The 24939-nt window shown below is 35.9% G+C and overlaps 1 protein-coding gene across 1 annotated transcript; it reads right to left on the bottom strand.

Annotated features, from left to right (window-relative positions):
• Positions 1-262: 262 nt before the first annotated feature.
• On the bottom strand, positions 263-24816 carry ankrd10a (ankyrin repeat domain 10a). The gene is made up of 6 exons (XM_067403831.1): positions 24480-24816; positions 21751-21903; positions 15361-15452; positions 2984-3219; positions 2795-2881; positions 263-1066 (listed from the first exon to the last, which is right to left on the bottom strand). The coding sequence occupies exons 1-6, from the start codon at positions 24675-24677 to the stop codon at positions 699-701; spliced, it is 1134 nt and encodes a 377-aa protein (XP_067259932.1). The 5' UTR covers positions 24678-24816; the 3' UTR covers positions 263-698.
• Between the last annotated feature and the right edge of the window lie 123 nt (positions 24817-24939).

The raw sequence follows: 24939 nt of genomic DNA, 5'->3' as shown, positions 1-24939 counted from the left end.
GTACAAAATGCATGTCAGAGATAAAACGAGGGTCAAGGTCAAAGTGCATTAAAGTAGTATTAGTAAGAAAAAGAAAGCTTTCTCACAAGAAAAACAGCAAAATATGGCAAGGTGAGCTTCTCATCTCTGGGCCTACCTTAAAATATATTTTCTGCAGTTTAATAGGCGGTGGCAATGAAAGGGTCTTCTTTTGTGTTTTACAGTTTTTTTTTTTAATCAGAACACAGGGTAGAAATATAAACAAAGAAATGTCATACATCTTTCAGCTTTCTTTTTAAAAAAAAAAACACTGTTTTACAGTCAACATGTCAGCTTTGCGTCTCAGGGTGAAATCAAAAACTATATACAAAATTCTCCTTTTCCAAAAAGCTGTTTTTCATTGGCACAAAACTACACACTCACAATAAATCCACATAAAAATCACCTCCTTGTACATTCTAAACTTGCATTAAAGGGGAAAAAAAGATAGCTAGGCTGAGTTCAAACACATACGTATAATAAAATAAATTCATTAGGTCAGATACAAAATGCAATACAATGTCTCCCCTTTGGTAGAAAGATTTTCCCCTTTATCAAAAACAACAAAATCTTTTATAGCCTGCATTAAGGTGCAAGATTTAATTAGTTTAATTAAGGCGGATAGTGCTGCCACCAACGTGACCATTTCTAAATCAAATGGACGGATATAATTTTCACTTTTATGATCCATGGAACAGCTGCACAGCACTGAGAACCTCTTGGTCATAGTGCTGCTCTACTTTCACGGTTGTAGTGTGCTCGTGACCGCTGCTTGCATCTTCCAGGTCTTCTGCTGTATCTCCAAAGCCATGGTAGTGTCCATAGCGAAGATGTTCACCGGAATCAGGCAGAAACGCATCCCATGCAGGCCGGTGAGATACGCAGCTGCTTGGGCTACCGTTGAGATGCAGTGAGCCACACATGTCGTTTCTTGATTCAACTGGATTGAAAGGGGACTGATAGCATTGCCCGTTTGTGGCGAAGCTGTTGACAGTGAAAATGTTCTGCTGCTCATGACCATTCCTCAAACCTGTCGCTATGGCTTCATCTGTCATTCAAAACAAAACATGCGTCAGAAAGAGATGATGAACAAATGGTCTTGATTACACATGAGCTTGGGTCAGAACAGAGAAACAAAAACATTTTACTAATACATTGTAGTTGAAAAAATATTTATTTTCAGTATGAGCACTTTTTTGCTCATATTTAAAGTGTACAGTATGTAATAGTTAGGGATGTCCTGAGCCGATTTATTTTTTTTACTGATGGATATCGGCTATCCTAAGCCCGATCCTTTATTTTGGTTGTCATGCAGTAGGTGGTGGTATGCACCTTCAAGTGGGTTTGTCAACTGCCATTAAAAGGAAAAGAAGCCGTCAGATTGTATGAGACATCATTGACATAACACATTGCTATGGGTTGCGTCTTGCCTGACTGACCGATTGGCATTCTGACGCAGCGAGCTTTATGCTTTCTAACCTTATATCCACTTTTTTTCTTATTGTTGCAATTATTCTGCTAATTGTGCATTTAAAATACAATACTCCATAGTGATAGATGCCCCTTTTTAAATTTGAGCCCCTTCAAAACTCTATACGTCCCTGTATACATGTATTGATTTGAATAACTTGAATGTATTTGAAGTGTACACCAAGCACTAGGAAAACACAAGTATCGGATCGGTACTCCGTTTTAACAGTTTGGGGGCACAAAAAACTTGATCGGACATCCCTAGAAAAAATGATTTAAGAAGATAAATCATTAAGCCGACTGTTCTCTTCCAAATAGTCACAAGGGAAAGAGGGGCAGCTTCTTTTTTTTTTTTTTTTTTGGAGTGCACTGGAACACCTAGCTGCAAAAGTCAGCAGAGAGAAACTCCAGAATGCTTTTCTTTTACTCCGAGAAATCATAACTATCAAATAAAAAAAATAAAAAAAGTCATAACATAAAGGTGCCTTAAATGTTTTTTTTTTTAAAACCTTTGTAACAATTCAACAGAATTCAAGCAGATTACATCTGAAATCTTTGAATATGTGAATATTTAAAATTATTGAATAAACAGCCAGAAAATGGAAGCACAATTAACATAAAAGATTGCACTATGCATTCTTTCATTTATAAATAGGACATCATCTCTATGAAATATCCTAATAATAATCAGTAAATGCTTTCATTGTGAAATATATTGCTGGAAGTTTCAGAAAATATATATATATATAATTAACTATTACACACAAGCTTGTATTTAAGATAACAGTTAACTAATCAACAACTTTTACAAAATTGATTTAGAATGACCATATACAGAGTATATGGCAAAAGTTCATGGAAATAAAGCCAAGAAAACTAGCAACTCTTCTGTACGTGTCTTTCTGTATTATTCTAGCTGTTTTGTCTTTGCAAGTACTGGGAAACTTCTATTATAAAAGTCAAACTCCCTGTGTGTGCATACTTAAAGCTCTTTTAGATTTGGAAAAATTGACATCTCATCCCAAATACTATTATATTGCAGGTATTTCAGAAGCCTGAATACATCAAATAAGAATATATTATCCCAGTCATTTGCTCTGACAGCTTGTTGATAAGCCTGGGGAAACCTGCTGATAACTTGACCATCATAAATAAGCATAAGAGTTTGTCCATAGCCAGGGGCCAGGAACAGAAGTCATGGATGTGGGCTCCAACATTTTTTGGGTGGGAGAGGGGTTCCTCAAAGAAACAATGTCTTCATGATGTTCAAGGTCAATAGACATTGGTGGAGAAGGTCCAGTCCCACCTGATTGGTTTTCAGCAGTTGATTCCACATTCATACTCTCAAGCTCCTCTCCAATTCCATTGTTTTTCTTCACTGAGAAATTCATGCCTGAAAGGAAAGCATACAATATAGTTAAAAAATATCGGTTTTTCCTTGATTTACAATTGATGTTTTGCACGCAATTTTTTTTTTTTTTTTTTTTTTACATACTCTCAGTTTTTGCCTTTTTCACATGGTTTGGCTCTGTGCAATCAAGAAATCTTTTCCTGTTGGCTGTCCCATTCAGAAGACTGCGGCCCTGGATATGCGTGTGGTCAGTCCCATTGTGGGCAAATCCATTTAGCTGATTTCGCTGGTTGTGTGCATTAGAGAGGAGCTGAGCACAATCATGGAAGCCTTGAGCTTGGGCCAGGTCAGCTGCAGTCAAACCATTCGCATTCCTCAAGCTGCACAGTGAGTAAAAAAAAAGATGATTAGTCGGATCTGGAATTGTCCGATTAGCACTGTTAAGCTAATGTTATGCTTCCATTTTTTTAAATTAAGGCTGCAAATACTTTCCCTTTTATTCTATAAGCTAATTTTGGAAAGGCCCAAAAAGTTAATTATTTCACACACTGCAACAGGAAATAATATTGTTCTGAAACCATTTTTTTTGTCTTAAAATATCTGCCTCTTACATTACATTATAATTTTTGTGAACAAAATATGACAATATGATACAAGTTTAATATTAACATGATGATTTGGAGTATTGTAATGTACCAAAAGTACCAAAGGCAAAAGTACCAAAGGCAGTCAATGTTTGTTTCAAGAGGTAGCTAAAACCAGAACAAATGGACCATAGTTCATTAGAAAGTTACAGAAATGTTCAGAGCATATTTATCTCCAAATGCAGTGCGTGCACTTAAATGAGAATTCAGACATGAACCAACATGTTAAATGAATAAAGGATATTTAGACAGTAATATTAATCAGATTACATTCTACGTTGTTTTAAAGTCAAATGTTTGCCATTTTGCCAAATGGACATAAGATTAAGCCCAGTCTGTGTGACACTGATATTCAAAAATACCTTTGAATATCATATGTGATATTCAAAGCCTTTGAATGGTGTTACAATGATCCTTTTAAAGGGATAGTTCACCCAAAAAATGAAAATTGTGTCATCATTTACTCACTCTCAAGTAGTTCAAAACCTGTATGAATTTCTTTGTTCTGATGAACACAAAGGATGATATTTGGAAGAATGTCAGTAACCAAACAGATCTCGCCCCCCCATTGACTACCACAGTAGGAAAAAATAAATACTATGGTAGTCAATAGGGGGCGAGATCTGTTTGGTTACTGATAGTGATCGACCGATATTGATTTTTTATAACCGATACCGATTATTTGCATGTTTATGTACCCGATAACCGATATGCAGAACCGATATTTATTTACTGTTATACTTCTGTTTTTGACAAATATTACAACACAAATGAGCTGAACAAACCATTTTATTTATAACAATCACTCCCTCCTTGCATACAAAAAAAAAAAAAAAAAACTTTACTGAATAATATTAGCTGGAATATATAACATTGTCAGGAAAGTAACAAACAAAACAGCATACATCATTGCATTTTCCAACTAGTGTTATTAATTATTATGTTTTGTCGGTCTAGATCATGAAATGCTTTCTGACAAAGTGCTGTAACTTATCTATGCATTTATACAAAACTATAAATTGGGCTACTCAACTGCGATCGCGTGTGGAGATACTAAATAATTTCCACAGAGCTGCATTTATTTAGATTTGTATTAACTAAATAATGGTTATGTAGTAAATCAAATGATTATATAATCTAATAAAGTTAAACAGCACTTGTCAGTTGGCATTTTATGATCTAAATTTAATCTAACGTTAAATCATGAAATGCCAACTGACAAAGTGCTGTTTGACTATAACTTAATCAACCGCGATCGCGCATGGAGATAATAAATAATTAATTTCCACAAAGTGGTAGGCTATATTTATATGTGTATTAGCGAAATAATTGTTATGTAGTAAATTATAATATAATCTATGGTGTTTAAACAAGATAATCTTGTCAAAAGTTTCATTCAGTGGCCGTGCTTAAGCCTCCTGATCATCCGTCAGTTGCTAAGAAATATGAACGAACTTTTTCTTCTAGACTAATGGTGAGCAAATACAACAGATAGAGAATTAAATTCAGCGCTTTTATTTTCAACATGCACTCATTCACGTCTGTTTTATTTAATTCATGTAAAGTTGCGTCTTTATTGGGGCAGGACATGACGAATTACACTACGTGACTCAATGAGTTCGTCTCAATTGTTTAGAAACAAGCTGCATAAATTAACTATATCAGGAATTTATGTCTCAGATCTCATTTGTGCATGTCTGTTATGTTAAATAAAGTTGATTAATTAAAGCAAACCAAGTAGAACATATACTTTACCTGTGCACTGAGTTGTTGTTGACTGATCTCCTCAGACGGAGGTAGTCTCAAAACGGCCACAAGATGGCGCAGTAAATCGGCGAATCCGATATTACAAAACCGATACCCGATTATGGAAAAATGCTTAAATATCGGGAAAAACATCGGTAAACCGATACATCGGTCGATCACTAGTTACTGACATTCTTCCAAATATCTTTCTTTGTGTTCAGCAGAACAAGGAAATTCATACAGGTTTTTGAACTACTTTAGGGCGAGTAAATGATGACAGAATTTTCAATTTTGGGTGAACTATCCCTTTAATTCCTTTTTGTCTTGAACATGTTTTAATTGGCATTTGGAAAACCACACCCAAATCTAACACACTCGTGACCATTTTAGTCTTTTTTCAATGTCTGCACAAAGTAATGAGAAGGAATGACACTTGGGTAGCAGTTGGTTCATTTATGAATTCGGTTTCACCTATCTGTCTCTCCCTTTGTATATTAAAATAGTTTTACATGAAAAACAAGTGGACAAAAATATATGGCAATGCCTCAGAATATGAGGAAGACAAGTTAAGACAATTTTTCAAAGTTATATGATTGGCTTGCATTCACACATTCCAGCCTAAACATCCCTTTACTATCAAATAAAATATTAAATGCTTCCAAGTATGTCAGACTGAATCTTTTAATCTTCTGGAAACATTAATCAAAACATCAGACAATGCCAGACAATTCTTAAGGATAGGAATTCACTGAACTGGAGTTAAAAATAACCATTTCTATGTCCAAAGTAGAAAAGTCAAAAGTACTGGTACTTCAGTATCAATTAAATAAAAATGTAACAATACCAGACTTTCTACAATACTATATAGACTTCTGTACACTAGGCTGACAGAAAGCTTCTTTCAAATGCTTACTTGCAGATATTTTGTTTGTTTGCAGATATTATGTATCGTTTAATGCATTTATTTACAATTATTAGTTTAATAGTTTAATAGCAAATTACCTTTTGCTATTGAATATTTGCTATTATACTGAAATGTTGGAGTTGTGACAAAGAAAGTTATTTCTAAAACAATTTAAAGGGTTAGTTTTTTTTTTTTTGGCGTACAAAAATATTTTTGTCACTTTATAATATTAAGGTAGAACCACTGTACTCACATGAACTGATTTAAATAGGTTTTTAGTATCTTTATGGATCTTGAGAGAGGAAATACCATTGCTGTCTATGCAGGCCTCACTGAGCTATCAGATTTAATCAAAAATATCTTAATTTTTGTTCCGAAGATGAACAAAGGTCTTAGGGGTGGAGAACGACATGAGGTTGAGTAATAAATTCCATTATTTTCATTTTTGGGTGAACTAACCCTTTAATATCAGGGCTCCAGACTGCGACCTTTTTTCCTGTCGGTGTGACCAAATTTGGTCAGAGGTCACACTGGTGCAACCACCATGTTGCCCAAGTGATAAGAGCTGGCTTTTAAGTTGCATACGAGAAACATAAAACGGCAAATGAAACGAAACCGTTTTGAGTTGTGCTGCATGAACCGTTTATCAGCTCTGAGCAACAATAGACAGCAAGACACAAGCTCAGAACAGGTTTACTCGCAGAATGATCTCGATCACGCATGCAACACCATTACATTTTTTTTCCCCCCACATTATTCATCTCAGGGTTCGTACAACCTTTTGAGAGTACAGCGCTGGGAGAACCAGTGAGAAAGCATTTGAATCCACCGCAATATTAATAACGCTGCTAGATCTAGTGGAAAGCATTCGCCACAGAATTCTCTGTTATAAACCACACATATCAGATCAAACTGCGCTGACGTGGAAACCAGGAGAAATACTGTGCCATGAACAAAGTTAAAGCGATTCAGTTCACAAATCACCAACATTCACCATGGATTTAATGTAGCGTGTTTGGATGTAATGGGTTTTTTTTTTTTTTCACATTATTCATCTCAGGGTTCGTACAACCTTTTGAGGCAAACATGCACTTTTATTTTTAAAACAGACATGAAACTACCATGATAACCAGTAGATGGCAGCTGAGGAGCACTTTTTGGCTTATTAGCCATTTCCACTCTCTAATATATGGAAAAGTAGGAAAAGTCACAAAATCTCATGAAAAGCAAAAACTTTTCTTCAAATTGTGACAGAAAGTAAGTAAAGAGGGCTTCTTTTATAATCACTGAAGCTGTCGGTCAGTTCATTATGGCCACGTTCACACTGTCAGTTTTTGGGATTGACAACCGCATTTATTTACAGGTATGAGTCTCGAAATGTCCCGTTCACACAGCAACTTAGTAGCGTCTGGAACACTGACTGTATGAACGTGCAGCGAGAGCCCGTATTCTCTTACTAGTAACCATAATGACAATGACCAATGTAATATTAAAGATGGTGACGTCCATAAAACTGAAAAGTCTCATCACTTTTGACACAAGAGACCAATTGAACCACGAGTTTATCCATTCAAACTTTATTACCAATAGCAGCATGTAAACACGTCACGCCCTAGCTGGAGTCTTTAACCACTGCACTTGCATGTCACGTCCTCTGCGACGTCTTGCGTATTACACGGCATTTGAATTTGGAAAAGAAACAAAACTGACGGGAGCCGCTCCGATGGAGAACAGTGACTGAATCTAACACCTTAAGATGATGCACAGCTTATATCTCTGTCGCTGTAAGTTACCGAAAACAAAACCACACACAAAACACCTTAAAAGAGAGGCTCTCTTGCACTGTACAACGTGACAGACAACTAGTTGTCCAGTCCTGTTCCGTTTACAGAACGCGGAATTTCTGGGAATGCGGTTGTGAGTCCTGAAAATTTACGGGTGCAAGTTCGGTTATAGAATGCGGTTGTCACTCCCATAAATATCCATACTGCGTGTGAACGTAACTATATTAAGGACTCAAATACAGGACTGACAACCGTATTCTGATGCTGTGTGAATGTGGGCTATGATACTGTAAAACAACAATTGTACATTTAATAAGAGTACAATATTTTAGGTTTTTGCATGTTACTGTTGTTAATAAAAGTTCATTTTATCTGCATATCGATTCAAGCTCAGTGCTTCAGTTAACTAACTTGGTTTAGATCACCCAAAAATGAAAATACTCACCCTCATGTTGTTCCACACCCTTAAGACCTTAGTTCATCTTCGCAACACAAATTAAGATATTTTTGATGAAATCCAAGAGCTCTTTGACACAATAGACAACATGATGCAATAGAGCTCTCAGATTATCAAAAAAATCTTAATTTGTGTTCCGAAGATGAACAAGTCTTACGGGTTTGGAACAATATGAGGGCGAGTAATTAATGACAGAATTTTCATTTTTGGGTGAAATAACCCTTTAAAATGACCAATAAACAAACGTATTATTATTAGTAACTGCACTTATTAATGCAAAACATCGCCACAAGTGCCACTGCTCTCAAATGTTAGTCTGGAGCCCTGAATATGGTTTGCTTTTAATCTTTAACCTTCATCACACTCATTTACAGAAGCTGCCTGATTGCCAAAAATGTACTTGTTCATTTAAAATACTTAGTTTTTTCCATCATCAGTATTTGTTAAATCATTGATCTAAATCTTTAAAAAAAATACAAAAAATACAAAATACAAAAGTTGTCAAATTATGCCTTTAAATTCATTACAAATAAAATGACAAGCATTTACTTGGAAACACAATGGTAATAGGATTTTATGCTAAACCCTCTAATAGTCAATAAGAAGGTGGTCTGCACATAGAATGAAGTTCTTAATAAAGACTGGCTTGGCATGAAAGACACATCGCTACAATTAATTGTCTGGCACTGAAAATGAAGTGGTCCTACACTTGAGTATATTTGCTCAAGGAAGCATTTAACGTTTTAAAACATTCTTTGTTTTGTAATCTTAACATAGCTTGCTACTTTTGCTTACAAATGTACTCCTATTCAAGCTAAATTCAAGCTTTTTGCTGTATGATTACCATTTATTATTGAGCCTCCCCTTAGTCTTGTTAGTTGAGAACAAATAAAGAAAGAAAGTAAAAAATCTTGCAGAATAAGTAACAAGATATTGCTGTCTAGGCAAAGCATGCAGGTCTAAATGCTATCATGACTTTTCTCCTAGAATCAAAACCAATCACCACAAGAAATACCTCGACAGATTGCCAGTGTGTAGATACTGAAGGAAGCGATAGTGAGAACACTCAATGTAAGGGTGTTCGCTGAAGAACGTGTGGCAGCAGTTTTTGGAATGCTTCCCCCCTTTTTCTGGGCTTTACTTGAGAAAATCAAGTCATGTTCAAATTCAACCACTGCAAAACATTGAGATGTGTAGGGATTTTCCTTCTCTGTAACGGTTCACAATGTATCTTCAATATTTTTTTTGCAAACATGCTACTTTAATCAGAAAGGTAACAGATATTTCAAACAAATGAGAAAGTACACATCTAAGAGGCATAGAAAACAAGCAGACATTCATGAAACTTATCTATATAAAGTGTTGACACATCCTTGCTTTTAAGTATCCTGTGTTCTGCTGCACTAGCTACTGTTAACCTTAGACCATCTTTCTTAAGGACTGATTTTATGCAGATCTGACTGAAAGTAAGTTCCACTTCCTAGAACTCTTGCATTTTCTGAGGGTTATATGCTCATTAGAAAGATGGACACAAACATTTTTAAAAAAAATCCATGGCCTATATATTAAAGTCAGTTGGGACACAACTAAGGCTGTCACATTCAAATAATCACAGTTAATCTTTTATTCAGTTTTAATGCATTCAGTTCATCTTTCTGGCTTACTGAACTATATAACTGTATACTATACAACTGTATTACAACTTGCAGTGGCAGAAAATTTATTTTTTTGTTCCAAGTTTGGATTTTATTCATAAATGAATTTACCGTTGAGGAAGTCTCTGAATTTACTAATAAACTTTTCTAATACTCATGATCCCAACTATGGGCTTTCTGTGTTTTAATAATAAAACCTACAACAATGCTCTTGAACCATTTTTATATCAAATTGGGAAAATTGTAGTTTTTGCTAAATACAATTTAATGGTGTTTAACAGATTTAATCTCTTTAGACTTAAACTGTTAGTTCACCCAAAAATGAAAATTCTGTCATTAGTTACTCACCCTCATGTCGTTCCACACCCGTAAAACCTTCATTCATCTTCGGAACACAAATTAAGATATTTTTGATAAATATTATTATTATTGACAGAAAGTTAATTTACACTATCATATTTAAAACAGTTCATTTGACAACAGTGGTTAAACATTAATGTTATGAAGCGACGAGAATACTTTTTGTGCACCAAAAAAACAAAACAAAATAATGACTTTATTCAACAATATCTAGTGATGGGTGATTTCAAAACACTGCTTCATGAAGCGCATATCAAAGTCACGTGAACCATTGAAGTTTCGAAATACTTTTTTTTTTTTACTGAAATGACGTAACTGCTCCGAACCACTGATTCAAAACAAAAGATTTGTAAATCTTCGAAGCTTCACAAAGCAGTGTTCTGAAATCACCCATCACTAGATATTGTTGAATAAAGTCGTTATTTTGTTTTTTTTGGCACACAAAAAGTATTATTGTCGCTTCATAACACTGAGGTTGAACCACTGTAGTCACATGAACCATTTTAAATATATCTTTATCTAAATTAATTTGCTGTCAATGCAGGCCATCGAGATTTTATCAAAAGTATCTTAATTTGTGTTCCGAAGATGAATGAAGGTCTTACGGGTGTGAAACGACATGAGGGTGAGTAATTAATGACAGAATTTTGATTTTTTTTTTGGTGAACTAACCCTTTAACCATTTAATACATTGACTTTGACAGGCAGAGTGATAACACATTTTGATGTAACAGCTTGAAAACTTTTTTGTTTGGTAAATGGTGTCACTCACTTTGGCTCTGTAGTAAGAAAGAGTTAAAACCTCAATTACAACAAAATGAAGCACTGCTATGCTACATATTGATGCTATAGACAATTCTATGGACAATTATTCCAACCAGTCTTATTTACGGTTATAAGGACAATTATCACAATATATATCAATAAGTGTTTCGACTGAAACTCTAATAAGTTTTGAAGAACTGGGCCATTTAAAACATAAAAGCAAACAAAGAAATCCATTACAGACAATGCTGTCTTCGACAAAGAAAATCAACAGATAAATCAAACTTCAAACTGCTTTTGGTATGTTAGCAAATGTGTCTACAATTTGACATATTTTGAGAATTTAGATTATTTTGGGTTTTGCTTTTCAAAAACATGTATAAACATGTTGTTTTGAAGAAATAATCTTTTTAGAATTGAGCTTTACAAGGTTTATCACGTAATTAATTTCAGTGGTTGTAATTATTACTATTATTATTTTTATTTTAAATGTCTATACTTAAGAAAAGCAGTGCTTCAATTTTGCCACAAACTACACAACTGTATAATTTTGTGGTTGGGTTTTGAAAAATGAGAAAAACTTTACAACGTGCCAAACCAGTTTTCACACCAACTTGCCAAGGATATCTAACCCGGATCCAGCTAAATTCACTCCTCTCAGTCTGGTCTACAGGAAGGTCCTTGATGCTAAATATGACAGACTTAAATCACTGCCAAATTTTTACTCAAGAGAAAATGATTTAATTTGAAAGGACAGGCAAACTAGAAAACATAAGAACTTATTTCACAATAGAGAGATTTGCCTGTTTATTACTAATGCTTGTCAGATTGTTAATGCAAGTTTGTAATCTTTTCTGTGGCATGTGCTGGTATATAATGACTGACTGACTGACTGATGTATCTATGAACAGTACCTGTTTGAGTGTGCCATTAACGCATTAGAATTGTTTGTAAGACTTAAGGCGACAATTCACCCAAAAATAAAAAAATTCTGTCATCATTTACTCCCCCTCAAGATGTTCCAAGTCTGTATACATTTCTGTGTTCTGCTGTACACAAAGGAAGATATTTGGATGAATGTTTGTAACCAAGCAGATTCTTCCAAATATCTTCCTTTGTGTACAGCAAAGCAAAGAAATTCATACAGGTTTGGAACATCTTGAGGGGGAGTAAATGATGACAGAATTTTCATCTTTGGGTGAAATATCTCTTTAAAGAGAACTCAATTAAACTTTAGTTTTAAGATAATCTGGAGAGAAAAGTAATTTCTTTAAGACAGTATAATAAACATTACATGTCATTAAACACACAAACACAAGGCAACATGCTTTTTTACGGTTACCAACAAAAGTTATTTAAAAACAAATGCATAATTACTCAAACATCCACCCATCTTTCAACCCTCATAAATGAGCATTCTCAAAAAAAAAAAAAAAACAAACAAAAAAAAAATCCTTTTTTTAATATTATTTTTTTTAAAAGACCAGTATTTACTTTAAGAACTCTCATTCACTAAAACAAAATGTAATTGCCTTGCAAGAGGTCTCCAGTAATTCAGCACAGCCAATATGAGAATCTGCATACTGTCAGTGTAACATATTGGCTAAACAAGACAAGAGTAATACCATTTGAAAGTAAAAAAGAATGGATCCTTTACTTCTCATATAGAATATTTCCAAATTGCAGCTCATGACACGTTCTATGCCAAGATTAGTAAAAGACCTCTGATCTGCTGGGGGGGTGATATGAGGAAATGTGCATTTGTTTTGTGTGAATTTCATCTTAGCCTCAAATTGAATCACTAAACACAAACATTCACCTTTAAGCTAAAAGAGGACAACAGGTTTAGGTAGACACATTAATTAAAGTAAGAAAAACTCCATTAAAAGAGCTCTGCTGGCCTACTGCTGACTGTAGCTGTATCCAATAAAACAGAGCAGTACATTTAAAGGGATAGTTCACCTAAAAGTGAAAATTCTGTCATAGGGCTGGGTACCGAACTCGATACTTTTTAGGTACCGATCGAACTGCCTCGATACTATCGAGTATCGAAAAGTGTCTTGTCATTCGGTACCAAATTTCGGTACCTCAGAATGGAGCCGAGGAGAGGGGCGGAGAAATGCTTTCGCTGTCTCGTTGAGGAGCAAGTAACGTTGCGCTACATTATTATTTATATCTAAATATATAAAACTATACGCGTGAGAGAGACCCTATGTACGACGGGGCGAGTGAATCAACGGTTTCGTTTTCAGTTTATCTCCGAATGGACGGGTGAGAAACGGCTGTTTATGTGAGCAGCCGGTTCACTACAGATACTGTTAACAGAAAACAAAAGTGTAGCACTGCCTGCAGAAACAGCGGAACGCGCAATGTTTTTAGACTAGTTATGGACAGGTACAACACACAGCAGCTTTACAGCTTTCGTCCCTCAAGTCTATGGAAACACGCGACCGGTTCGTGACAGGTTCGTTCGCCTGCACGAGCACAGGCTCTGCCTCTGGCTCCAGAACGCGAACAATTCTGCTGAAAAAGGGGTATCCGCGTCCTCCTGATACTGCGGATAATCTGCGGGTCGGGCCAAGTAATAAAAAAATAACATTCAAATTAATTGCGGGTGGATGAGAGATGAATCATTAATGTGTTGATTTTAATAAAGACACAGAACTCTTATTTCACGGTAAGACGCAACAAACTTGCGTCACTCTTACTTCCGCTTTGATCTTGTTAATAATAATTAATTTTTTGAAGAAGAACATTTGCTGAGTGATTTAAAAAGAGCCTCACATACTGAATGTTTGCATTGAAAACTAAACTTTATTAAAACTATTTGCACTGATTTATTGTGTTTATTGTGGTCAATTTTGTTAATTTGTGCTTTTTTATTATTCCCCGCAGTGGCTCAGGAGATGAGTCTCTGAGTCTGAAAAAAGGTCAACAAAGTTAAAATATAAAACCAAAGATTTTTTTGAGGTTATGTAATCTTGTTTAAACAGATTTTATAAAATTTGTATCGAAAAAGGTATCGTTTAGGTATCGGTATCGAAGTCAAGGTTTCGGTATCGTCTCGGTATCGAACATTTTTGAACGATACCCAGCCCTATTCTGTCATTTACTCACCCTCATGTCGTTCCAATCCCATAAAACTGCCGTCAATCTTCAGAACACAAATGAAGATGCTTTTATATATTCTCATATTTTTTGTCCATCCAATGATAGTCACAACCAAAACTTCGACTTATCAAAAAGTATCCCTATGAATAAACCAATTTAATTTAAGTCTAATGAAGAGACATGATCCTTGAATATGATCAACAGATTTGATTTATTTTATTTACATTTAAACATTGATCAAAGAAAATACATAAAGCACAAATGTAAATAGAAGCTCAATCATGCTTACTTGAAGCATGAGAAGGCTTGTTCTTAAGTGTCACACAAACACGTTCAAGCTTCCATAAAAAAAGAATGAAGTTTGTTCTGGGGCATCAAGAACAGTCGAGCTTCTGTTTACCATATTTACCAACAAACATGGATTACTTTACAATGTCTCTTTTTATTACTTTTTACTTAAGTTTTGGTTGTGCAGACTTTCAATGGATGGACAAATTAAATAACATTATTAAATACCTTCATTTGTGTTTTGAAGATGAACAGAAGTCTTATGGGTTTGGAATGACATAAGGGTGAGTAAATGAAGACAATTTTCATTTTGGGGTGAACTCTTTCATTAATTGAATTAATATTTAAATAGTTGTACATCTGCCACCAAGAAAACTCTAGGAATCTTTTCCATTTTTTTCCCACTTTTGTGGGAAATGCCTATAACAAATAACATTTATTCCGCAAATGTATAAGTATAGACCCTGCATTACAATGGTGACAATTACTAATTTTGTGTGCAAAATAATTCTTGCAATAATATTTGCATTTACATTCTTCCGATTGTGGCATAAAGTCAAATGATCTTTCAGGACTAAATTAATACATATCTTCCAAGGATTTTAAACCTTTTTTTTTTTTAAAGCCAATCAGGTTCTTTCAAGGGTCAAAATCAAAATGCAGACTCTATGACAGAGCTTTTTTATTTATGGAGATTCCCTTTCACACTGTGATATCACATAAAAAGCACCTCATAAATTCACATAATAAACCATAAAAAAAATAAAATAACAAAAAACAAAAAAACACAATAAGACAGTGACTTACCCTGGTTTGGCTCCCTGGACCAACAAGGCATTAATACACTCCATGTTACCGGCCCGTGCTGCTTTGTGAATGGGAGCTTCACCCACATAGTCCTGAAACCATATGGGAAATGCAACATTTTGACAGGCTTTCACAACATTAATTGAACAGTTCTTCACACTTACCATGCAACAGACAGGCTGACTTCAATCTGTACATCAATTTAATATCACATCAATTTAATATCATTCAAAAGCTTTAATATCAGGCTGAAATCAGGCTTTCAGGGTACAGCCTGAAAGCCTGATATCAGCATGGTTGAAAACAATGTGGATTAACAATGCTGTTTAAAGTCTACGTTTGCAGCTCTGGAAGATATAAATCTAAAGAAGAGAATCTAACAGAACACTCAGCCAGTGAGTCATAAGAAAGACATTGAACTCTTCACCCTAACACAACAGCTCCCCCTTAAGGCGGTAAACTGAAGCTCAGATGATAATTTGCTCCTAAATAACCCAGATAATACCACATAATGTAGGTCAAACTACACAATTACTGCAGAAGCAGTAAAACAACAGGGATCTCTCTCATTCACTTCCTCTTGAATCAATGCAATAATACAGGATGGACAGCCCCCTAAGTCTCTGTGCATTTTTGTCTGATTAAATGTATTCGGTGTTAAGAGAGGTCACTATTAAAGGGTTAGTTCACCCAAAAATGAAAATTATGTCATTAATGACTCACCCTCATGTCGTTCCAAACCCGTAAGACCTCCGTTCATCTTCGGAACACAGTTTAAGATATTTTAGATTTAGTCGGAGAGCTTTCTGTCCCTCCATTGAAAATGTATGTACGGTAGACTGTCCATGTCCAGAAAGGTAATAAAAACATCAAAGAAGTCCATGTGACATCATTGGGTTAGTTAGAAGTTTTTGAAGCATCGAAAATACATTTTGGTCCAAAAATAACAAAAACTACGACTTTATTCAGCATTGTCTTCTCTTCCGTGTCTGTTGTCAATCCGCATTCACGACTCCGCAGTGACGCTGCTGACGTAAGACGCTACTGACGTGTTATCCGGTGCGCCCGAGCTTTGTTTACAGTCTGAGGGAGACGCACACTGTAAACAAAACAACCTTCGCAAACATGTCTAAGGATTTCGACACAGAGGAAGATTTGCATTTTTTTCCTCAGCCATATTTATTTGAACCCGAATACACGGACGAAGAACTAAGAGTGATGGAAGAAGCTCCTACACAGCAGCAACACTGGCACAAGCAGCGTCACTGCGGAGTCATGAACGCGGATTGACAACAGACCCGGAAGAGAAGACAATGCTGAATAAATTTTTTTGTTATTTTTGGACCAAAATGTATTTTCGATGCTTCAACAAATACTAACATACCCACTAATGTCACATGGACTACTTTGATGATGTTTTTATTACCTTTCTGGACATGGACAGTATACCGTACATACACTTTCAATGGAGGGACAGAAAGCTCTCAGACTAAATCTAAAATATCTTAAACTGTGTTCTGAAGATGAAGATGAACGGAGGTCTTACGGGTCTACAGGTCTTACGGGTTTGGAACTAAATTACAAATTACATGGAATTAATGACATAATTTTCAGTTTGGGGTGAACTAACCCTTTAAAGTGATAGTTCACCCAAAAAATGAAAATTTGATGTTTATCTGCTTACCCCCAGCACATCCAAGATGTAGGTGACTTTGTTTCTTCAGTAGAACACAAATTATCATTTTTAACTCCAACCGTTGCCATCTGTCAGCCATATAATGTCGGTCAATGGGAACTTCTTTTATAAGAGTAAATAAAACTTGCTTAGACAAATCCAAATTAAACATTATTATAAAGCGATGAGAATACTTTTTGTGCACCTAAAAAAAAACAAAAGAGCTTTATGAATCTTTTGTTTCGAATAAGTGATTCAGATCTCCTATCAAACGGCTAAACTGCTGAAATCACATGACATTGCCACTCTGAACCACTGATTCAATTCGTAAAGCTCAGAAGCAGTGTTTTGAAATTGGCCATCACTAGATATTGTTGAAAATAGGGCTGCACGATTAATCGCATGCGATTGTCATGCGTGTCTCATCAGTAAAGCCGGTTCTGTGATTAGCGGTAAATGTCCATCACCTGCTTTCAAATGGAGCAGCACTTAATATACAGAGCCGTAGTTCGCGGACAAGCTACGCAATATCGCGTTCATAATCGCAGATGAATCGCCTTCGATTATGAACACGATATTGCGTAGCTTGTCCGCGAACTACGGCTCTGTATATAAAGTGCCGCTCCATTTGAAAGCAGGTGAAGGAGATTTACAGCTAATCACAGAACCGGCTTTACTGATGAGACACGCATGACAATCTCATGCGATTAATCGTGCAGTCCTAGTTGAAAATGTGTTATTTAGTTTTTTTGGCGCACAAAAAGTATTCTTGTCACTTTATTATATTAAGGTAGAACCACTGTACTCACATGAACTGTTTTAAATGTTTTTAGTACCTTTATGGACCTTGAGAGGTTCAGTGGCTTTGCTCTCAATAAAGGCCTCACTGAGCCATAGGATTTCATCAAAAAATATCTTAATGTGTTCCGAAAATGAACGAAGGTCTTAGGGGTGTAGAACAACATGAGGGTGAGTAATTAATGACAGAATTTTCAATTTTGGGTGAACTAACCCATTAAACAAAATTATAGTAAATGCAAGTCAAGCAAAATTAAGTTGAGACTGATTTGGGATGCCTGATTGATTGGCTGCTTATTGGAATGGTCCAGTAATCACTTTTAGAGCTGCACGATAGGGATGGGCGATATGGCCTAAAAAAATTATCACGATAACTTCAGGTACTTATTGCGATAACGATACCAATGACGATAATATATATATATATATATATATATATATATATATATATATATATATATATATATCACACACACCATAAACTTGATAGTCATAAGTCAGCAAGAAAAATACCAAAACAAACCATGTAAAACAAAACGAACAAAACGATTAGAAACTAAATTATTTAAGTATAAGTATAATAACTTTATTATTATAAAATATACCTAAACTGAGTGCTTGTAATCAAACGCATCATTTTATTCTGGAGACTGAACTCGCGCTCTGCTGCCACACTGGAGCACGCTCACCACCTACTGGGCAGGGGTGGGAATTACATTTACAAGCTACATCAGCCTCAGTAATCTTTCAAAATGACGGACGGCCTTTATATTTTTTCCGCCATTGTTAAAAAACAAAAACAGTTAACGCGACCTCATATATATATATATAATGTCACACAACCGCGGTGGCGCGATTGTCATGCTGACCGTAACAGCCCTAACTGTATCAAAAAGTAACAATCCAGATAGTTTACAAAATATATCTGACGCAGCTCTCCGTGTACGCGCTTCGGATGAGTACACACAGGTGTGTCTCATACGTCCTGAAAAGTGAAGCTGCGGGCTCTTTGATTGCCCCCTGGAGGCTGGATGCAGTACAGGTCATAAACCCCGCCCTCTCAATGCAGTCGAATGAGACTTCAGTGAAAACTTAAAAATAAATTCTGCTTCAAATAAAACTTTCTGAAAGATGGTTTTGGTCATTTAAGGTAGTTGTTATCATGCTGATATATATATTCAATTGTTCGTTTTTGTGATGATTTCGATTTTAGCTAGCAATTTGATGCTATAAAAACGGGGCGTGTCATCATGATTCGAAGTTGTTTGACAGCTTGTCTGAGGACTGTCGGAGCTTCGAGGGGAGATTGATTATTTAACACCAACAAAATGAGTTGTTCAGCAGTATACTGTACTAACCGACCTACAGGATCTGACGGATCACTGAACCTTTTTCTGTAACATCAAATATGGGCGTTATAAGCTAATTAATAAATGTTATTAGTTAAGATAACACACCTAATGTTAACCATGTCGGGAAAAAGCAGGTGATCGTTATCTGGCAGTTACTTGTTATTTTTATGGGTATAAAATAATAATTAGCAGGACAAAACTAATGATAGCTTACTCTAATTACAGTCGATCTCCTGTAACGTTAGTTGAACTTGATTTAAAATGGCAAGACCATTTCTGACGATTTAGAGTTGTTTCTAGTGGCATATTATATTGAGTTTATCTACTGAATTTGCTGTCTCAAAAATATTATTGCTCTAGAAACAGAATAGCCTATTATTTTATAGGTAGAATTTTAAATTGTGTATAATTTTTATAGTCTATTTAAAATACATGAATGATGTCGTCTGGGCGGAAGTTTGATACAGCGGCTCCGCCTCCGGTTCCACGGACGATACCATCTGCGCATGCCCAGGTTGCAAACCTTTTTTTTTAATGACGTTTTTGCGTAACATGTCAGCGCCCATCGTCAGCCATTTTGGCCATTCATTACAATGGAAGGAAGCGGCGTCGCCCATCTTTTTTTACAGTCTATGAGTACACACAAATCTCCTCACAGCGCGCGCAAGTTCTCTTTTGCATCTTACAGTTGAATGTTTAAAGTGGCAACTGGCAAGGTTTAAATGAGTTTAGTTTAAACAGTAGCAACTTGACATGTTCAGGTCTCACCTGCACTCGCGCGCTATCAAAACCCGGGTGATGATGGCGTGAATGACATACGGCTCATTCACTGAACGACATACGGCTCATTCACTGAACATTTGTTTATAGTGATTACCGTAGTTTGTTCCACATCTGATTTTCTATAACCAAACCAGTTCCAAATTGTGAAGGGAACTCTTCGCTTAACAACAAAATAAAGATAAAATAAAGATATTGTGTGGTTGAAAAGACTGTTTGTGAAGCTGTTTTATCATGACAACTGCTCTCTCTGGGTCAGCGGCAGTGCAAATGTAGATTTGAATGTTTCGCTGTGATCATACTTGTCAAAGATTCAATATACATAGTCAAATCATTGTCATATAAGAATTTGATTGAGTGGGTGTTTGAATCAAGATCACAATCTTTTAACAAATAATCGTGCAGCTCTAATCAATTTCTAATGCAAAACACCTGAACCTATACTTTAAAACTTCAGACTTAAGGTCTCATTTATTAACATTAGTTAATGCATTAACTAACATGAACTAACAGTGAGCAATACATTTTACAGCATTTATTAACCTTTGTTAATGTTAGTTAATTAAAATTTTCATGTTCACAATGGTTCACGGTGCATTTATTACTGCTAACAGAAACAATTTTTGACCATAAAACTGTATTGGTAAATGTTGAGATTAACATTAAATATGATTAATAAATGCTGTAGAATTATTGTTCATTGTAAGTTTGTGTCAAATAATAGTAGTAGTCAACTAATGTTAACAAATGAAAACTTATTACCAAAAATGACAATCTGATATGCATGTCTCCTTTTTTTCTTAGTCTGCTGGCCTTCATCTGTTGTTAAAGGGTGAGTAACCTCCAATGCCCTTTGGGCTAAATCACAGACTACAGTGTTCAACCCTTGGGGAAAGACGTCACCATTCAAAGATCTGTCCATCACAGACAGGATCATCCCTAGCAATAGGATCAGTTTAGCAGAGATTTGTGCACCAGGACACTGGAGAGAGGATACAGAAATGAAGGAAGTGGAAGTAGGGATGATAAGTTAGGGCAACTGATAAGATGAAAGGGCTCACAGATTAATTAACTGACTGAGGAAGACAGTAACAAAAAAAACAATTTATTTTTACCAAAACACTGAAATCGAAATTACTTTTAATTTAGCTGAAAACCAAAAGTTTATTTAATAATGAATTAAATGTATTCAATAATAAACCCTCAAATAAAAACAGGAGTGGAATATAATCATTTAAACTGCAAACAAGACAGTTTTTATATCAACATTTTAATGTTTTAATTATGTTTCTACTCTAATTTGATCTTGAAATTAAAAAATGTGGCTGTAATAACTTGTTTTTATGACAGATTTATTCAAAAATACATTAATGAAGACAGCAGGTTAAGTAAAAATATAACGAATATGCAATAATGCATATATTTTCAAAATGCTCCTCTCTAGAGTTCATTTTTTTCTAGCTGACTAATGAGCTATGGACATTTACCAGAGGTAAATGTAACATTACATGACAAACTGTTTACAAGCTGTTGTGTTTTGACATCTTTTTGACACTGAGTGATGTAGAAACACTTGATACAGTTGTCCTGTTTCTTTTAACATACATTCAGATTTTCACTCATGTTTATTTTGTGCTGTAACTAGTAGTAAAGAGGAAGAGACGATCGGTTAATGTGTGATATGCGCTGCTGCTTAAACTGAGGCACTACAGTGATCTGTCATTCCACATTTAAGAGCGTCAAGTCAGTATAGTATAGTATTATTATTATTGTACGTGGACCAACCTGTCTGTTTATTTCAGCCCCAGTGTGTAAAAGCCACAGCAGGCATTCTGGATGTCCTCCAAATGCAGCAATGTGAGCTGGGGTCTGGGCGAACCGTGTCGTCAGTGCATTAACTTCACATCCCACCTGCACCAGCCTTATAACACATTCCAGCTGTTTGTGACAGAAAAGAATAAAAATACAAAAAAATAAAATTAATAAATAATACAATCGGCAATCACAGACATTCACATTCAAACGGGATTAGATTTCTCAGAAGACCGTTGAGTTTGCCGAAAAAAAGAAGGTAATTTGCCCTGGAATTTTTACTGAGGTTGTGTTGAGAAAAGCACAGACATGGCAGATTCGGACAGGATTAAAATCACAAAGTACACCTGTGAAACACAAATTTCTCTAAAGTCCTCCATGAAGACTAGTCCCATCTGAATCAAATAGTTTGAGCCAGACCGCTGATCTCTCTGACCAGCTATTTGAGGCTCATGTTCCCAGCTTTGCTTTTAGGGGCCAGCAGCTGTGTTGCAGCTTCAACATGGGAAGTTTACTGTATTATAGCCTAAATTTATCATATTTAGAATTACACAAAATGTTCAAATGTATACCTGATATGCTTATCTGTAAATGTGTGCATCTTTCCCTTTAATTTTCTGACTGCACAAATCTTGATTATTTCCTGTCTTTGCTCTTTTTCTCTTTCTGTGTTGTGTCTGTATGGGAGAGTCAGGTTAAAAGGTAGGATTATATTAAGCTCTAACTAATCTAATTCCATTATTGATTTGAAAATAATTAAATATGTTTGATTATTTTGATGTTTTCACTTGAAGGTCATGTTTAGTTTTTTGCCTAATCAGCTAACTTTAAGTTCAAACTAATTGCATTGCAAAAAAAACATTTTTTTCACAGAAATGAAAAGGGCAAATTCACATTGTAAAAGACTGCTTCATCTTTCATCAGGTGTGTTGTGTGTCATTCACATTATTAATTCTTTCTAATTTTATTGCTTGTATGTTTCCTTTCCCTTTCTGCATTCTATATGGGATTGGGAGAGAAATGTAAAGGGTGAACTCACATTGTAAAAGACTGCTTTATCTTTTATCAGTTGATGTCCATCTATTTATTACTTCAAAAGACAATGCAGACAAAACCATTTACAATGGGGCAACTCATTACCCTGTTCTCTGGCTCTGTTCTCCCTTCTTGACATTAATCAGACTCTCAAACACATGGAAAAATATAGTAAATCCTTTAATCATTTTCGAATCCCACCACTGTTTGAAACTGTGTCATGGCCAAAATATCTGTGAAATGTGCATAATCAGCAGATGTTAGAAGCAGAAACACTTACACTCCTCTCCTCATCTAATATTTGGTGATTTTGAAAAAGGGAGGAGGGAGAGGATAAAAACAACTAAAATTTATGACAACACACCACTGAAAAATATACTAAGAGGTGGGGGGGAAAAAAACTATCAGAGGTGAACATAAGTATAGAATGGTCATCGCAGAGAAACTAGAAATGTACTAAAGCTGAATTAGAATTTGACAATTCTAATGACAAACAAAAAACAGTGACAAATGTGTTGAAGTGTGGAAAACACAGTACATTTCACAGGACTTGTTCTTTGCATTCTGTGGAAACTTCCATTAGGAATAATGCTAAAAAGCACTAAGGCTTTTCCTTTTTTCCATAATGAATGCTGGCGTTGAAAAATAATGAGATAATGTATTTGAAATAACATCAAGATTAATTGTAGACATTTGACAGAATGTCACTAAACACTTCCACTCCTCAGTGAATTTGGATTTTGCTGCATTTCTTTTTGCTGATGAAGTCATTTTGGTTTGCATTTGTAAACTAGACACTTTAGGCATAATAATGACACGTTGATCAGAGACAGTCATTGGACATTTACTGACGTTTATTGTACAGTCTTAATCATCTTGTTTAAATGAATTCAATAATTCTAAAGGCACCGAAATCTTAAAAAAATATCAAAGCTGTCAAGCAATAATTTCTCTCGATACTAGTGATATCTGTGTCAACAAAACAACAACTCGCAAAAACAGTTTGTATTTTAAATTCGCGGTTTTGGCGCGTGATGTTTTATTGGTCTTCACTCAGCCAATGAATGAATCAGTGAGCTCGCGCCAGTGCGTGCTGGCGCCTGATGTTGCTGCTTCGTTGGCCACTGTCCATGCAAGTTGATTTTTCCAAGTAATGTGATCCAGAAACAAAGAAAGAGCCAGTAATGTCTATACTCGACTTGATTTATTCTATTCAACTTAACTAGCGAGGTTTATCCGTAACACCATACACACTTTAGATAGACGACGTAAGTGCCACTGACGCTGTAGTCTGCTTCATCTCGGACAGAAATCATAATGCTCTCACTCTCAGTTCAAACATGTATTAAGTGATTAATCTCTGCCCCCAGCATACGAGTTTGCACTCAGCCGCTGCGAATATGACCTGTTTTCTGCCGATGGCCTTATCGTCCAGCGGATACGGCAACCCATTTCTTATTGATGAGATGTTTGTTAACGAATTTGAGTTTTCTTTGTATGTGGACATGCTGTAGTTCAGTTCTTGATGACAGCACGCCTAAGTAATGATGTTACACCCTTGTTATTCCCTAAATCATCGCGCATACACATCTACAAGTAACAACATTTACTTGGAAAAGAACTGCAGAAGAAAACATACATCTATAAGAATAATGTATTTGTATTACCTTCCCGAAGTGTGCTGCCCAATGGATGGGGGTCCAGCCGTAAAATGAGTCTTCGGCAACCAGGTCCGCCTGGTTGGTGGAGTGCTGAAGCAGCGAGCACAGTGCGCCGACGTCTCCATCCCTGCACGCGCGGTGAAGCGGGTAACGTACGTTCAGCACCTCGTCGTTAGAGAAACCGGGCTCCAGTTCTATAGACATGCTCCGGCAGTTCTCCTGTGTCGCGGAAAACCCGAATTATTTGGCTTATGAACGCCCAACAGCTGAGCAAGGCGTTATGTGCTCAAATAGCACCGTCCACACACACACAAAGGAGGCAGTGAGACTAAACTGCGAGTGAGCAGAGCTCACTCTCTCAAAGTGTATCTTGAGTGGTTGCTTGGAAATCCCGTGCTGGAGTTCTTCTGGGGCTGGGGATCCGGTTTGACCCAGACAATATAATGACGTGTGGGAAAACCCGTCA

Source organism: Chanodichthys erythropterus, chromosome 12 (assembly GCF_024489055.1).
Source record: "Chanodichthys erythropterus isolate Z2021 chromosome 12, ASM2448905v1, whole genome shotgun sequence".
NCBI lineage: Eukaryota > Metazoa > Chordata > Actinopteri > Cypriniformes > Xenocyprididae > Chanodichthys > Chanodichthys erythropterus.
The sequence above is the reverse complement of the archived record's forward strand: the minus strand, read 5'-3'. Positions and strand labels throughout refer to the sequence as shown.